We start from the raw sequence: 18,511 nt of genomic DNA on the forward strand, positions 1-18,511 counted from the left end.
TATATATATATGTATGTATATATATATATATATATATATATATATATATATAGATAGATATATAGATAGATAGATAGATATGTGTGTGCGTATGGTACGGATTGCATGACCTATGCACACTTTCTTCATTTTCTTGCTCCTATACACACCTTCTTACCTTCTGGAAAAACTTTTTATTAATGTTATAAAGTTATTCCCAAATTATTCTACCACAAATTCGTGCACTTTTCTAATTAGTAAACGAAATAAATAATCCAGTATTGCTTCTTCTGCAATTTTTCTCGTATTTTTGAGCCTTTCGTATAATATTCTGCGGTGCGAAATAAAAAGAAAAAAATAAAAAAAAAATAAATATACAGTGGAGAACTTATATAATCATAAACAAAAAAACAATTTTTAATTACAAATATGCCTTAACATAAGGATAATAACAAAATATGGAGAATTTTATATGATTATGTAATAAGTTATATGAACAAAGAAGCAAAACGAATTTATGAAAAATTATGGAATTATGTACGGGTATATATTATTCTTCAAAAAAAATTAAGCATAAATGTATGAAATAAAATTAGATAAAAAAATATAGATAATTAAAAATGCAATAAAGTTAAAAAGATATAAACCTACGATGTCGCGCATTAGAAGTAAAACAGCACATACATGTATTTTCAAATGAGCAGTATGTATAAATGTAAATATACATGTACGTGTACATGTACATATATTTATACACGTATTAACAGATATAAACGTGCACATTCTCTTTATGTGCAGCCACTCTGCTTAAAATTACATGGCTTATATTTTTTTTTTTTTTTTTCTCCAAATAACTTACTTCTTTTTTATTGGGATATATTTACATAAAGATTCATCATCAAATGAAAGAGAATCTTTTAGTCTACTACCTTCGTTTGAGATAATTTTATCTTTATATTCAGAATTTTCAAGAAAGCTGAACTTTAAAAAGCGTTCACTATTATTCTTCAAAGTTTTTGATATTTTGCTCATATATGAGGAGTTAGAGTTATTACTTAAAATATTACCCAAAACAGAACGAGAGTAAATTTTCGCTAAAATGAACTCAAAATCTGTTTTACTCAAATTAGGGATATGGTGCAATTTTACACCATTAAATGATGTTTTTTTTAAAAAGTCTAAAATCTTCCAGTTTAACATATTTAGATCTTTTAAAAATAATCGGACAAATTTGTACATATCTGTTACAACTTTTTCTTCTTTAATTAAAGAAAATAAAGTGTCAATAACAATTGCAAAACTTGAATAGACATACTTTTCTTTCTTATTATAAGAGTCGAATAATATTGTTCTAACCGCTTCTATAAAAATATTATTATTTACCATCCTTTCAAAATCTTCTTTTGCTTTTTCAATTGGATGAAAAGTGAAATGTTTTGATGCACTATCAGTTTTTATACGAATTTTTCTATTCTTTAACATTTCTTCTAAAGAAGTATAATAACTATATATGTCTTCTGTTTTATAAAATTGTCTCTTGCTTAATTTTGACAAAGGACACTTTGCTGGTTTGTTCTTAGAATAACTTTTTAATTCACTTACTACTCCTTCGTTGTTTGTACTCTTCTGGGTGTTTCCCTCATCATTTTCATTTTGCATATTCTGCTCGCTGGGAAGATTTAACAAATCATTTCTAGTAGCTGATGTTTTGACTTCTTCCAATTTTACCTCCTTTGGTACTTCCTCTTGTCTACTACACAGAGTACTCATTATTTTTTCCCTTACTATTAAGTTAAATATTTTCTTAAAAAATTTATTTATATTTAATTTTAAATTTATTTTTTCTTCATTTAACAATGTTCTTACATATCCCTTAATCCTTGAATGATTTTCTTCTTGTTGTTGTTCTTTTGTGGGTATTACCATATCGTTATTTACTTTTAGATCTATGTTATTCGCGTCTTGTTTTGGTTTTTCATTTCCTGAAATGCTCATCATATTTTTACCCTCTGGTTTTTCCATGTTTTCAGATAAATCTTCATCTCCCATGTTTAATAGCTCCTCAAAAGTTTTTTCATAATTTTTAGGAACATCAATACTTTTCATCAGGTTTGACCCTTTTTCTGTAGTTATCTTTTCTTCGTCATTTGCTATGTTTCCCTCTTCTTTTTCTCCGAAGCTTGGGTTATTTATCCCTTTTCCATATACCTCATTTTTCCTTTCATTTTTCCCTTTATTTTTCTCTTCATTTTCTCCTTCATTTTTCCCTTTATTTTTCTCTTCATTTTCTCCTTCATTTTTCCCTTTATTTTTCTCTTCATTTTCTCCTTCATTTTTCCCTTTATTTTTCTCTTCATTTTCTCCTTCATTTTTCCCTTTATTTTTCTCTTCATTTTCTCCTTCATTTTCCACTTCATTTTTCTCCTTATTCCTCGCATCCCCAGATCCCAACAGTGCCTCTTCTCCTTTTTCATTATCTCCAGATATTTCTATCCCTCCACTTATGTCAAAAGAAATAGGATTTCCATTCTTCATTTGGTCTAGTATTTTTTTATCATCGTCGTTATTAATATCCTTATCTACTAAAATGTTCTTTGTTAAATTTTCTTTTTCATTTACCTCATTAAAGACTATATCCCTTATCCCATTATTTTTTCCGAGTTCAAATTTCTCCTGTTCTGACTTTCCAAAACTACAGCAGTAGTAGCTAAGCGCAACAAAAAGAACAAGTATATAAAGTTTCATTTTTTTTTTTTTTTTTTTTTAATGTCTCTTTCTCCTTCCTATAAGCTATTCTGTATAATAATCAAAACTTTTTTTTTTTTTTTTTAAACTGAATCTCTGTTTTAAAGATACTGTTCTATATATAATATTGCTAAAATAGGAGAGTTGCAAAATGAAAACAAAAAAAAAAAAGAAGAGCGAGAGAATAAAATAAAATAAGTATTAACAATTAAGAATAATATATTTTATATATTGGTGAGAATATAAGACAAAAATAATAACTTGATTAACTAAAAATTTTCCTCTTTAAGTTAAGTGTATAAAACAGAAATAAAATGGGGAAAAAATAATATATTATTTTTAAGTTTTTTTCATTACAGGTTGTAAAAAAAAAAAAAAAAAATGAACAGAATTTAGCTATGGCATAAGAAACAACATCAAACAGATCAGACAACTCAAAACAGCAGAACAAGCAACTTAAAAAAAAACAAGATCGAAAAAATAATTATTTTTCAAATTTTATCTCGGTTACAATTGAAGAAAAAAATGCATGTTTCTCAACCTACACAATACATGCAAAAAAAAGAAATGTTAAACTACACTAAAGAGGGGAAAACCCCAATATATCCAATTAAATTTTTTCTACATTAATTGCATACAAAAAAAAAAAAAAAAATTTTGTAAAAAAAGGAAAGTGCAAGAGATTTTTTTGAAAAAATTGCCAGTTTCTCAAAATTGTAATTTGTAAGTGTGTAAAGCAACTTCAGCAAGTAACCCTTATTCGTGCTTCATCACAAAAAAATAAAGTAAATTAAAGAGTTAACCTAAAAAAGAAAAAAGCTCAATCTCAAGCTCAAACGTATACATGAGAAGAGAATAAAAAACCAGAAAGTACAACATTACGCGAAGACCTTATTTTTACGGAATGTATAAAAGAAAATATATAAAGAAATTATGAGAAATTATAAGATTCACATTCGTCATGTGTTATATTAGAATATATTATAATATATTATTTTTCATTCTATTATAATAAAAAATACCAGCATAAGCGCGTTAATGTCACTATAACTGTTCATTTTTTTCTCATATTTTCACATCTCTTTTTCTTTTAATCCTTCCTGTTCCTATATTTAACATTTTGAAAATTTACATAAAAAAATTAAAATTTTAAAGTTACTCGCTTCTTTATTTCTTTTTGTTAATTTTTAGTTTTATAACACAATATCCAATTCATTTTATTCAGGACAAGGACCTTTAGTATTTGAAAAAATTGTCATTAAAAAAAAAAAAAAAAAAAACATATTTACTAAAATTTAAAAAAGTTTTTTTTTTTTTTTTTTTTTATTTGTAGAAAAATGTGTATACGGTATACTGTTAAAGAAAAAAATGGAAGAAAAAGTTGTTTTAAAAAAAAAAATTTAAATTTGTGTCTGAGTCAGGAATAAACATGTATTCGCATGCATGCATATTATATACACATAAACATGAGCATTACATGTGTATGCGTAGGTGCACCCACTCCTTAGTCTTGAAAGGTCTGGGAAATAGCTGCACTCTCCCCTCCTTCAACAGCCAACTCGAAAACGTAATTATCATATTGAGCCACAGTAGACCTACATTTGCACCTAATAGTATAATTATGCTGTATAAAATGAGGAAGTTTCAAATAGAAGGCATACTTTCCCTGACGTTTATTTCCATAAGATATATACCCTGGCATCAATGTTTTCAAATCAGTTTCTTTATCTTCATAAAGTACTTTATCAAAGCAATTATTTGGTTCAACAGTTCCAGTATTATCGTAAATACACTTAAATCCTACGAATTCTCCTGGTTTTGCTTCTATACGACAGACTCTACTACCTCCATATTTCTCCACAGGATACGGATTAGAAAAATAGTTAACTACATTATTACCGAAATCACAACCTTTTGTTATTGTATCACTTGTAGAAACAACAACTTTCATTATACCATATTTTGTTATTATTTTTTCTGTTTTTATTTTAATTTCTTCATCTACTTCTTCTTCTACTATTTCTTCATTATCCTCAGGGGATTCACCACTATCTTTTTTCTTTTCCTTTTCTATTATATTTTTATACTTTTTAACTCTTTGTAAAGCTTTTTCTAAATGTTCATCTACTTTTTGTTGTTCTTCTTCTTCTTCCTTTACCAGTACTTCTTCTTCCTCTGAATCTTCAACAACAATACTTTTTGATTCTTTGATTAGCTTTTCCTTTTCTGCTTTTCTTTCTTGCAGATATTTTTGCACATCTGCTGTTTGTAAATTACAAAAACAATAAAATGTTGTATTTTTTTTAACTGTAGGAGATATTAAAAGAGTATCCCCATATACTGTTGATCCGTATAATATTTCATCTATTGATATCTTAGATGAATCCATTTTCTCTTTTGTAATATCATCTACTATATTTACGTTCTGAAAACATTCTGCCCCAATTTTTTTTGGGCATATAAACGTTACACTGTCGAATGGGTTAGCATGCACTTCACAATACTCCTTTTCATTTTTACCTAACAAGTATTTTTCCTTTGTAAAATCACACACATGCTCTTGTGCGTATATAAGCACTTCTTTTAAAAGGAAAAGAAAAACAAAAACAAATACCACTAACTTTTTCATTTTTGCGTCTACCTACGCAGTATGAACACTCCAACACCAGCACACAAATACGCGTACAAACATACACAATTACAATTACAACTACAAACGCAAACAGCCACACACACACGTACGCCTGTACCCACTCGTTTATTTATGCCCAAACGAGATACAAACGATCAATTCGTACAGAAGGCAAAAAAAGCAAAGATGTTTTCTAAATATGAGAAATAATTGGCACTAACAAGGTGTTATATTATGCGTTCGTACAAAAATTCCTCTAATACTACTGACAGTCAAAGGAAATAGCAAAAAAATTGTGCGTAGTATGATAAAAAGGAAAATTCATATCTTTACATACATGCGATTATGTAAATACGTACGTTCACGTACACACATGTAATGTTTAAAAAATAAAAAACGCAAAAAACAAAAAAAAAATAAAACAAAATGAAGTTCAGATACTTGAATTCACAGTAAAAAAAATTGTTCTTTTCATATAGAGAAAAGTTTATACTTTAATTTTATTTAAAAAAAAAAAAAATAAAACTAATAATTTCCAAATTTTCGTATTCGCCTCCAAATATTTGAACATTCAAATGTGTAAAAAAATGAATAATAATAAAGCAGCATAAAACAGCAGCACAATATTGCAAAAATTCAATTTTTCAATTTTTAATCATTTTAAAAATGTAACTAAAAAATTTTTTTAATACTTTTATCCTATTTAATATTTTTAAACTTTTGAATCCCTTTAACCGTTTTAACCCTTTCAATCTTTTCAATTTTTTTAATCTGATTAATCTTTTTTTTTTTTTTTAAAGAATGTATCAGGAGAAAAAAAAGGATAACCAAAAATGGAACAGGGAAGGTAAAAAAAAACTTAAAAAATGCAAAAAAAAAAAAAAAAAAAAGAAAGAATGAAACAAAGAAACAAAGAAAGGCTATTTACATTTGTTCTAATTTCTCACTTCTGATTGTGATATTTATTTTTTTAATAAAACTTTTTAGATTTTTCTTATAATTGTCTTTATTTTTTCCATATGGAATTTTGTTTCCCACATTATATGAGTACATATGTACACATACATATACTGCGTGCATACACACTGCAACTTTTTTTGGCATATATATATAGTCTAGTTATAAAAATAAAATCAAACTTTTTTTTTTTTGTGGTGTATTTCATTATTATGTGAAATGTGAAAATATGCGCTACTTCATTTTTTTGTTGCTTAGCTATTTGTTGTTTTACTTTATTTTTTTTTCCCATTTTTTGTTACTCCTTTTAAATTAAAGTGCGAAAACTGCTAATTTCCGCAAATAACATCCTCACCATTTCAATGAAACAATTTTTCACTTAGAGAGTGCATAAAACAAAAGCTAAAAAAATGTACAAATACATACTAAAAAATTGTATACGTAAAAGCCAAAAAAGGGTGTAAATAAAAGCCAAAAAATCGTATAAGTAAAAATAAAAAAATTGTAGCAATATGTAATAATATTATGTATATTAGAAAAAGAAAATAAAAATAAGTACAGTATAATAAAACATAATACAATACAATAAAATACAATACAATACAATAAAATAAAACATAATACAATAAAATACAATAAAATACAATACAATAAAATACAATACAATAAAATAAAATAAAATACAATAAAATAAAATAAAATAAAATACAATAAAATAAAATACAATAAAATAAAATACAACAAATTAGGGTAAAAAATAAACAAACTTAACAGGTTAAATGATTACATGAAGAGGTAAGTGAAATGTTGTAAAATTTAAAACAATTCCTCCAATAATATATGCACGCTAATTATATAAAAATATGGCTAAAAATTTCATATTAATAAATACATTTTTATTATAATAATGCTACATTTTAAAAAATTGTTTGCTTTTTTATGAGAATGTTACCCCCACATATGTTCGTGTATTTTTGTGCCTCTAATATGAAAGCAAATAAAATTGGCTTTAAATAACGGATATTCGAACAATATGATTTTTTCACTTAAACTGTTAAGCGTGGAAAGTTTTTTTTTTTTTGCAGCGCTTCAAAAAAAATCAGAAATGTAACGGATTTACATGTACGTGCATATATTTATGTACGTACATATATTTATGTACGTACATAATATACCCATTTGATACTGTCATGGTGGGGCGCACAGCTTTCTCAAATCGTCATAGCCATATAATTTGTGTCTATTTATTATTTCCATAGTTTCCTTCTTTAACGAGTTTTTAATTAAAGGTTTCAAGTGCAATAAATTATTTTTAATGTCAATTAAATTTGCTTTTTTGAATTTCAATTTTGCAATAGCCTTTATGTTTCTTTGCCTAGCTGACTTTAACATCACTGCTTTTTCCTTTTTCTTAATAAAATGATATACTGTTCCTCTTCTGCTGTTGTATCTGCAAAAAAAGGTAATTATTTTCGTACATACGTGTATGTGTATATACATGCATATTTGCTTGTAAACACATGAACGTATACATGTGCAAAAATCCTTGTTTTATGCAAATTTAAAACAGTGAACACACTGCAACTCGATCGTGTAATTAATACATACACGGACAGAAATTTCAGCTGAGCACTCCAACAGTTCTTTCCCCTTACACCATTATAAACGCGCATATATACATACATGTGTGTGGGTATGCATGCACATATGAAAGTGTGTATGCATGAACGTATGCATGTATGTATGTATATATAAGTTTTGTGAACATGTATGTGCACACACAGATATGACATACCTTCCCAGTCGTCCAACCCTATGCGTTAAAACATTATAGTATCCAGGCATATCGTAATTAACGATATAATTAACGTTCACAGTGTCCAACCCTCTCGAAAGAGAATCTGTACATATTAAGATATTCAACTGATGGGTAAAAAACTCGTTCAGAATTTTCGTTTTCCTTTTTCTAGATAAATTACGATTGTACTCCTTAATACTATAAAGTGCCTCATTGGTGTAGCTAAAATATACCGTTAGGTATCGAAATAGCAAATGAGACGATTCTTCGTCATTGCAAAAAATTAGCATACTCAGGTTTTCTATAAGGGAAAAAAAATAAAGAAGACAAAATTGTCAACAAATGACTAACAGAATTGAAAACAAAGGACGGACAAAAATTAAAAACAATTGACAAAATTTATAAAAATGGATGAACAAAACCTACAATAATATATATATAAAAATGACAACAAAGAACAGGTACTTCAAACCCAAAGGTAATATAAATAATATAACATTAATTCTAAAAAAGTGTTATAAAAAGGGCAATAAGAATTAAAGATCAGATTTATTTGTTAGTACTTCGATCTATAAACATTTTTCGTAATATCATTACCTTTGACTTGGATGTCCAGAATTAATTTAATTAGATTATACAACTTATTGTATTTTTTTTTTACATATAAATAAAATTCTTCATTTCTTTTGTAACTAATTATGTAGTAAAATAATATAGGTCTATATAAATTTATAGACATAATGCTGTCTGAAACTTTACATAAGGTAGCTGAGACTAAAATTTTTTGAAGAAAATATTTTGGTTTGTACAAAGTAGTACATAAATTTTGATTTTTTTCTACAATATTTGTTAACGAGTTTACTAAACTATTTATATTAGTTTTGCTAAATGATAAAATCTTGTCTACTTCATCAATAATTAGAAACTTTAAATTTTTAAATAATTCTTCATTATTATAAAATAACATTTCAAATTTACCCGTGGTCGTTACAATAATGTTGGTGCCTTTAAAAAAATTCTCATTATCAATAAATTCATCAAAATAAATATTCGCATGAAACATATTTGTATTTATACTTTGACATATTAAATTATTTATCTTAAATTTATTTATAACATTTAATATTTGAACCACTAATTCTTCTGTTGCTGTTAATATAAGGCAAAATAAGTTATTATCCTTATTACATAAGAAATAATCTAAAATGGATATAATATAACATAACGTTTTTCCTAAACCTGTAGGCACTTCAATATATATATCACCATTAAGTAAAGAGTTTGATCCATTTTTATATAATAATGAATATTGTAAAACACAACTCTGACACGGTAAGAAGTGTTTGAAATGAAAATTATTTATCAGGGCATTTATAATGTGCTCATTTATTGGGGTATCTTTTATTGAATTCCATTTACCTATTTCAATTTCTTCATCTTCTATTTTTACTATTCTGCAATTTGCGCTTAAGGCATTTCTTACTTCATCTACTTTTTTTTTATGTATCTTAATTTCTTGCATATCTGACTGTTTTCCTTTTTTGTTTTCATCCTTTTCGTTTCCCTTTACGGTCTCAGGTAGATCTCCAAAGTTTAAAAATTCCCCATTCTCATTTTCAATCGACTTTTTCACGTAACTGATGTATACGCAGTTTTTCATTATCTCATAATGCAGGAGGGTACTAGTAACTTCATGTATGTTTGTATGTATTTACTTATATATATAAATGTATACCTATGCGTATATGTATTAAAAAGAGCACGTTAACGTGAGTTAAATCGAAATGGCAGCAAATTAATATCTTATATATTCATATATAATTTATACATTCATATATATATATAGAAGAAAACTGCTCTATTTCCCTATATCAATTCTATTCCTTTTTTTTTCCTCCCTTAGTTCATTCTTTAACATTAATGAAAAGTCAATTATTTAGATTTTTTTTTTTTTTTATTATGTGAAATATCATCCCAATGAATTCGCAGCCAAATAAAATTAGTACGCTTTCCTCTTAAAAATATAATATAACTTAATTTAATTTAATTTAATTCAATTTGATTTAAATTTTTTTTTTTTTTTTCCGAAAATATAGATCTACCTTTTCGCGAGTTGTTTTTTTTTTTTCCTGTTAATTTTACTGTTCTTGTACCGATGAAATCGATTTGGTTGATATTTTTTAAAATTACGTTAAGGTATGATGAATGTATTATATATATATGTACAGTTATATATATGAAAATATATTTAAAGAATACCAAAAAAGATAAAAAAAAAAATATATTAAACATTCGTCCGTTGCAGTAATTATACTACACAACGACACTTGAATATTTTTTTCCTTTTTTAAAAAGCAACTTCAAACATTCCATTTTCATTCCATAACCTCATACATATTTTTGTACTTGGCTTAATTTCTTTTTAAAACACGCAGCATACTGCTGTACGTTGCTGTTGTGTAAGTAACATTTTCCTTACATAGTTTTAAATATTTGTACAATATTTTAAAAATTATATAACTATATATATATATATATATATATATATATTTATACATGTTTTAAAGAAGTTATTGCGGGATTATTCAATAGAGGCTTTTCTTTCTTCCTTTTTCTGTTTTTACCAAATTTCAGAAAGTATTTTAAAAAAGAAAAAGGAAAATTGTGTTATTAAACAAATCTTTTCTGTAAGGTATATATAATCTCATAAAAAGAGGGTTAAAAAGAATAAAATTAAAAAGGATATGTACGTTTATACACATATGTATATACTTAAATTTTTGCTTATCTGCATTCTGCAGGTGTACTATGTGAACATATACATTATAAAAATTTATATATACATATATATGTGTATGATTCATAAAAATTCTTAAAAAAATATTCATTATATGCATATACACATACATATATATAACTGTTTGAAAAGGGTTAAATCAAAGTATTCCGAAGCAAACGTATATAATATGTACACTTGCATAACCAATAGCCAATTTTGCACATTCCTACGACTCATCAATTTTTTTATGAACAAGTTTATGAATAAAACACAAAAAATTTACATAGCTATATTCTTTATCGACCTTATCTTCAACACACAAGGACATGATGTGATGTTCATTGCTAGACCTACGAAAAATAAACACAGATATAATCATAATTATATTTACTTTTAAATGTGAACGTGCGTGCGCAATTGCAACTTTTTGTGCATTATTCTGAATTATTTTACTTTATTTTTTTTTTTTTTGTATTATATTATACTGTACTATACTATATTGTATTGTATTATATTATATCATACTTTATTATACCTTTTTTTTTTTTTTTTTTTTTTTTTTTGCTTGCACTTACTTGGGTGGAACTACCACTAAGGGAACGTATTTATTGAAGTGATGAATTCTGGTTAGGTTCATGATAATGCGTTGGATTTTTTCTACAGGACAAAAAAGGAGAAAGTATAAAGATATACATATGCGTATACATACACGTACACATATGCGTATACATACACGTACACATATGCGTATACATACACGAATACATATGCGTATACATACACGTACACATATGCGTATACATACACTAATACGTATGCGTATACATACACTAATACATATGCGTATACATACACTAATACATATGCGTATACATACACTAATACATATGCATATACTTATACGTATACAAATATATATATATATATATATATGAACATATGTGACCGAGGGATGTACATTCGTAAAGCTCTAAAGTTATGAAAATATTTTTATAAGATTAGCTTGATTGATTCTTTACTTGCATTAATGTTGTCAGTCAAATTTAGTTCGAGGCAATTTTGTTCTGTTGGAATTTCCCCCACAATCTTAAAAAAAAAATTACATATATATATATAAATACATATATATAAATACATATATACTAAGCAGTTGCAATCATGTACATAGGCATGTATATTCACGCACAAGACGATAATAGAACTGCTAGTCTCTTTTCAAATGATAATATTTGTGAAGCACGCCAAAATAATTTACGCATTTACGTGTTAATGTAACTTACATCAATGGTAAAATCTGAATCTGCGTGAAAACCAAAATAAAGATAAAAATGCGTACAAGAATCAAGCAAATATATTCCATTGGAATAAATTTTTTCTGCACTAGATGGTATGGTTCTAGGAATAAATAACTCATCATCTATATTCATTGTATCAATTTCATTTGTCTTTCCCTTAATATGAATTAAGTATGTTATTGGATACACATAAAGAAGGGATGATATTATAGGCATGGACAAAAGTTTTATTAAGCTGTAGACTTTTATATCGTGCAGAATATCCTTTTTTACAACATTGTGTTTTAGTAAGGATGAGGTAAAAAGGGGTAGTAATTTTAGCGTGTCCGGTAATATGAGTTGTCCTGAGTGGGCCGAGGAAGCGCACTGCAAAGGGAAAAACAATTGAAGGAAACACGTATACAGCCGTACTCATACGTATGCATATACACACATATATCTAATGTATGTACACATATGTACATATATATATATATATGCGTCTACACGCGTGGAAGCAGGCAAACAATATAGGGAAACGTTTACGAATATACGCATTTACTTATATAGACATATACTTATATAGACATATACTTATATAGACATATACTTATATAGACATATGCTCATATAGACATATACTTATACAGATATACTAATGCACAAATATATTTATTTGCATATATTGCACAGTCCGCTCTCTTAGGCGTGTTGAGTAGTACATTCACCCTATAGGAAAACAGAATGGCGGCCAAACTATCTATTATAATTTTCGAATAATTATCGTTGTGTAAAATATTCGTACATAACTGTTTAATTAATATATTCATTAGGGCTTCTGCATCAGTGTATCTAAAAACTGTACTTAAAGAAGTTGTTAAGTTCATGTGTGTTGTATGTAAACGAACATAACGATCTCCATTTAAATTGGTGTATATACATGCGCACTGAATATATACTTGTTTCTTTGTTTCTGATATATCTGAATAGCTCAATAAAAAAGCAAAAGTCTGGTCATGCCGAATTTTAGGAATTTTAATAGTATCAACACTAATTATTGAATTAAAATTATTATTACAACAAAATAATTTTTTAACTGACATATTTTGTGAATATCTTAATTTTAACTCACAACAGTACGCTATATCTTCTGATGTTAAAGTATCTCTTATATTCATATATAATTCTTTATAATCTTTTTGCCATACAAAATTGTCAAGAAATAAAATTTTGCCTCCTGTATTTTGTGCTACATATTGTAAGGAGGGTACACAAACACGTACTTTATTCGATGAAATTATAAATATATCAACACTAATATTATATGAATATAAATCTAATAATAACGCATCATAAAATATCTTTTGTTTTACTTCTAAAAAATTATCATTTATATCTTTTTTTAATTCTTTAATTGCTCCTATACCACAATTAGGGGTACTAGTATAAAACATGCAAATACTTCCCAACCCATGTCTTTCTTTCAATATATCAACTGCAACCTTAAGAGCACTATTTCCGCATGATCCGTACGACTGCATGGTCGTAGTAACATACTTAATAGTATCTATCAAATTATTAATTTTATCCAATTCATCTACGCACCCGAAAAATAAATCATCTAGGGGTAGTGGAAGAAAGGGATCATCTACATCACTCATCATTATCACTTGACTGCTGCTGTTGATATTCGAAGTACTATCAGTGACAATGTCATTGGTAGTACCATAAGCAGCGGAAGTAGCACAATTTGTATTTACACAATTGGTAGCAGAGTTGCCATTACCTCCCCTCTTGCAGTTGTAAAAATGTATAGAGCTGTTGAACGTGATAATTGCTATCTTCGTTTTGTTACATTTCACATTTTGTACTGCGTACCTAATTCCCTCCAAGACTGTATATGTAATGTTACTATATATAGCATTATATGAGCACTCAACAACGAAAACAAAATATGGAGGCAGTGTATTTTTGATTTGGGGGTATTTTAATAAAATAGCATTTCTTTTTAATTTATATTCATCTGGTTCTCCTTTCTTTTCAAGGATTATATTTTTTAGTTCATTCAAACTAAAGTTAAAACTAAGCATCATTCGATCATTACTTTGTGAAGGTAAGTTATCCGAATAATTATTTAATACAACCCCTGAAATTTTATCCATATTATTATTAACATCACTCGGATGACCATACAGATCTACTGTTTGTTTATTACAACCCTTTGTATCTGATGGGACCAATGTATTCGATATTTGCTTTGTTATGGACATTATTTTATTTGTTATCATAGAAGCTGTTTGATTCATATTTTTATTTATGTATGTATAAGTTAGCTTTAAATTATTAATATTATTATAATAATAGGTAGGTGGGATGATAATATCTACACTTCCTTTCAACAAAGGAGATATACCTCCATTATTTTCATTTTCTCGATTATTTATTTTTTCATTATATTGATATATATCGAATAATACATTTTCATTAATTAAAAATTTGGTATCACAAAAAACACACTGTAATGATTTTGATATATCTTCTAATATAGTTGCATGCAAATAACAATAACATTTAGGACACCTCAATATTTCTATATTTTCTTCTTTATCATTTACAATATCTTTCATATCAATTTTGTCGATATATTCTCCTTCATTTAAACATGCAAAAGGATTCACAATAATACCAAATGGTATTCTCGATAATTTTAACGTTTCAGAAAATAAAGGGATTTGATATAATGTACTTTTAACGAAACGTGGATCAGCTTTCCCTGTATCAATAGATATATACGGTTGATAATATGACGGGGGAGAAATATATTTACATGTCTCAAATAATTTTAAATTACGCTTACTTTTTTTATCTTGAAAATTAATTATAGGTCTAGGTATCTTATTTATATCTATTCGGTTATATGTTTTTTTAAGTAATGTATATATTTCTTCCCCTTTATCTGTTACAGAATTTTCATTATCACTTGAATTTTCATCACTTGAACTTTCTAATGATTCATCATTAGATTTTCCATAACAACTTTTATTCGCTTCTTTTTCTTCCTTTTCCTCCCTATCCTCTACCTTCTTATCTCTTGTATTGGATCCATATTCAACGTTCGTAAATGGTCTATTTATAAATGCACTATTTGTGTTGTTATGCTGGTAGTTATAGGCAGTATGCTCACTAATCCCATTCTCTTGATTATTATATCTGTAGTAATTAAGCGTATTATTCGCATTTGATATTGCTTGATTGTTTGTGCTGCCATGAGCCACATTATTCTGAACACTATATACTGTACTACTCGAGTTAAAACCTTGGTTGTAACTAAAACTGTTATTACTATTCGGATCCCAGTTACTAGGGTTAGTGTTATACACCTGATTGTTCATACTGTACTGCATTTGATTACTTTTATTAGTAGCAACCTGGTCGTTTAAATTATTCGTGGGCATAGAGTAGGAAGGCACATGGTTTGAAATGTTTTGGGTATTTCCATACATTTGGTAGTACCCATTATCAGTTGACTTCACATTAATTTGCTCGTTCTTTACTATTTCTCTTTTTAAATAATTTAAATTATTTTGCATGGTATTGTAACTGAAATTATTTGCTTTACCTAGTAAGGTGTTTGCATTACTGACTGTGTTGAATGTATTGTTAACTACGTTATTGACTCCACTATTAAATGTATTACTATCGGTATTACTAACCGCATTACTACTTGTAGTCGCGTTTGTACAAAAATCGGAATAGCTTTTTTCTCCTTCGTTGTACGTATTCATTTGTTGGTTATTCTGGTCATACAGTGGTATGCTATTCCTGTCATGCTCTATGTTAACATTACTGCTTCCAGTTAAGGAGTAGTTTATCATATTTATTCCTTTATTATGTAAGTTATTGGCACTATACATATTATTACTGTTCCGAAAACTAGTAGCATTTATTTCACTTAACGAATTATTATTTTTATTATAGTCCACATTATGTGGTGTGTTATTAAAAAGGGTATTAAATGAATCGTTTTTTCTATTAACTATTAATTCGTTATTAGTGTTACTTTTCATTCGTTGATGATACATTGAACTGATATCTATATTATCATTATTTACACCTACTTCTGAAAAATTTTGCGTTCTTACATTTTCCATATTATATCCATACGTATATGTACTATCCCCCATTTTTGCACTTGGTTGTTGTTCATTTATATTGATACTATTGTTTAACACATCATACGTATTTTTTTCATAATTCTTTACATTTTTATTTATATTTTCAATATTACTAGCATTACATATATCTTTATTATTAATATTTCTGTTTTCAAAATTATTATAATGATTACAATGTGCTGTTAAATAATTCCCATGCACATCTACTATCACCTTTGTCTTTTCATCTACACCTGTTAACTCGCTTTTCCTCTCACTTTTTCCTGCTAATACATTTTCACCCTTATAATTTCTTTCACATGAATGAGTGGAAAACGGATTACAATCATTCTTTGGTTCGGACATATAAGTATTATTAGAGCCTACGAGTGCGTCATGATTTCCTACATTATGAATAACTTCACTATTATCATTATTTAACTTGTCTTCCATGTTATTATTATTCATCTTGTAAGCAGTATTTCCTCGATATACACTTTCATTCTTCTTAGGAATCATTTCTTTTTCATTTTGTATAATTGCATCATTTATATTTCGATTTTTATGTAAATCGTTTAATGCGCACTTAACCCCAAAACGGCATTACTGCTATTAGCTGTGAACGTATATCTATATCTATATCTATATATATATATATATATATATTTTTTTTTTTTTTTTTTTTTGCTGTTGTTATATTGCTGCAGTTCGTTGACTTTTCCCCTATTTTAAATTTTTCGACAAAACAATTTTCACACAAATTATAACTGAAATTAGCTCGTGAACTGATAATGCGAATCCGCATTAACGCTACTTGGATATAATGTATTATATTATTACTCAAAGTATCATTTGTACTTACTATCAAATTATCATTAATATTAAATTTTGAATACTTACCAGATCGTGTAAAAAAATGTTGTTTTTCGAGTGACTATGTTATATTTTTTATTATTATATATTTTACTTTTTCAAATGGTTCCTTTTCTGTTTTTTTTCTTTTTAAAAAATCATTACATAATTTGCATAAGTTAAGCTTATATTTATGTATGGTAAATTATACCTTCATGAACTAGAGCTAAATTTGAAAAGTATCTTCTTTTCTTCCTGAATTGTTCATATTTATTTTATGTACTTACGTACTTATAAACTTCTGTACTTAAATTTTTATATACTTATACACTTGTATACTTTATTTCTTATATATTTATACACTTGCATACTTTATTCATTTAATTCATTCACCCACATATTTGTTCATTCATGCACCTACTTACTTGTTTACTTGTTCATATTTAACTCTTAATTTGTTCGCTTGTCTCATACTACGTATTTAAAATAACTTCTATTAATTTATGTTTAAAAAAATTTATAAATTTTGCACAATTTACAAAAACATTCGACTTTTTTTTTAAGGAAAGGAATGCTAAGTACACAATAGTTTATTTGTTAAATAAAATTACAAATATACGTATATTCATATATACATATATTTATATATACGTATATTCATATGTAGGTATAATCATACGTACGTATATACATATATACGTATATACATATATACGTATATACATATACACATACGAGCATATTTTTGTGTATTATAATATATACTCCTTTAAAAATGTTTACATAACGCTTCTGAAAAAACTGGAGTTTTCCTTCTCGCGCTGGAAAAGAGTGTACGTATATATATGATTATATAATGAATATATGTACAAATGTATTTACCATTTGCTTATATTATCACATCAGTAGTATTTTTATTATTTCTTTTTTCTTTTTTCTAAGCAGCAACAAAAGGATAAATAAAATAAAATAAAGAGTTAAAATTTTTCAAAACAAAATTAATTATGATATAATTCTCATAATGAGAAGAAAAAGGTACGCATATAAAAGCATGTTTGATTTTTTTTACTCTTCTTTTTCTTATTTTATTTTTTTTTTTTTGTTGTATTTCATTTTATTGTACTTTTTTGTCATTTTATCCAAACAAAATCATTCTTTAAAAAAGAATATATATCAAAGTAAATTAAAAAAAAAAGGTTAAAAAATACCATAAATCTAAAATGGGAAAATTTTTATATGATATTTTATTATAGAACAGTAAAAAATGAATAGAAAAGTTTTACCCGTAAGCATAATTTTTTTTTCTGTTTAATATATTTTTGTACTTCTTGTGCTAGTTTT

At 26.6% G+C, this 18,511-nt stretch overlaps 4 protein-coding genes across 4 annotated transcripts; all 4 read right to left on the reverse strand.

Annotated features, from left to right (window-relative positions):
* Window positions 1-201: 201 nt before the first annotated feature.
* Window positions 202-2,724, reverse strand: MKS88_000866 (sporozoite-specific protein S10; the record flags this gene model as incomplete). Its single annotated transcript, XM_067219507.1, has 2 exons — window positions 202-310; window positions 839-2,724. The coding sequence occupies 2 exons, from the start codon at window positions 2,722-2,724 to the stop codon at window positions 202-204; spliced, it is 1,995 nt and encodes a 664-aa protein (XP_067075234.1).
* A 1,504-nt stretch (window positions 2,725-4,228) lies between these two features.
* MKS88_000867 (6-cysteine protein P41) lies at window positions 4,229-5,353 on the reverse strand (the record flags this gene model as incomplete). Its single annotated transcript, XM_067219508.1, has 1 exon — window positions 4,229-5,353. One exon carries the CDS (start codon window positions 5,351-5,353, stop codon window positions 4,229-4,231), a length of 1,125 nt encoding a protein of 374 aa, XP_067075235.1.
* A 2,148-nt stretch (window positions 5,354-7,501) lies between these two features.
* Window positions 7,502-9,771, reverse strand: MKS88_000868 (ATP-dependent RNA helicase DDX51; the record flags this gene model as incomplete). The annotated part of the gene is made up of 3 exons (XM_067219510.1): window positions 7,502-7,763; window positions 8,109-8,412; window positions 8,709-9,771. The coding sequence occupies 3 exons, from the start codon at window positions 9,769-9,771 to the stop codon at window positions 7,502-7,504; spliced, it is 1,629 nt and encodes a 542-aa protein (XP_067075236.1).
* A 1,345-nt stretch (window positions 9,772-11,116) lies between these two features.
* MKS88_000869 (protein transport protein Sec24B) lies at window positions 11,117-16,837 on the reverse strand (the record flags this gene model as incomplete). The annotated part of the gene is made up of 5 exons (XM_067219511.1): window positions 11,117-11,240; window positions 11,466-11,547; window positions 11,910-11,976; window positions 12,171-12,551; window positions 12,893-16,837. 5 exons carry the CDS (start codon window positions 16,835-16,837, stop codon window positions 11,117-11,119), a joined length of 4,599 nt encoding a protein of 1,532 aa, XP_067075237.1.
* Window positions 16,838-18,511: the final 1,674 nt, after the last annotated feature.

This window comes from Plasmodium brasilianum, chromosome 3, assembly GCF_023973825.1.
Source record: "Plasmodium brasilianum strain Bolivian I chromosome 3, whole genome shotgun sequence".
Lineage (NCBI taxonomy): Eukaryota > Apicomplexa > Aconoidasida > Haemosporida > Plasmodiidae > Plasmodium > Plasmodium brasilianum.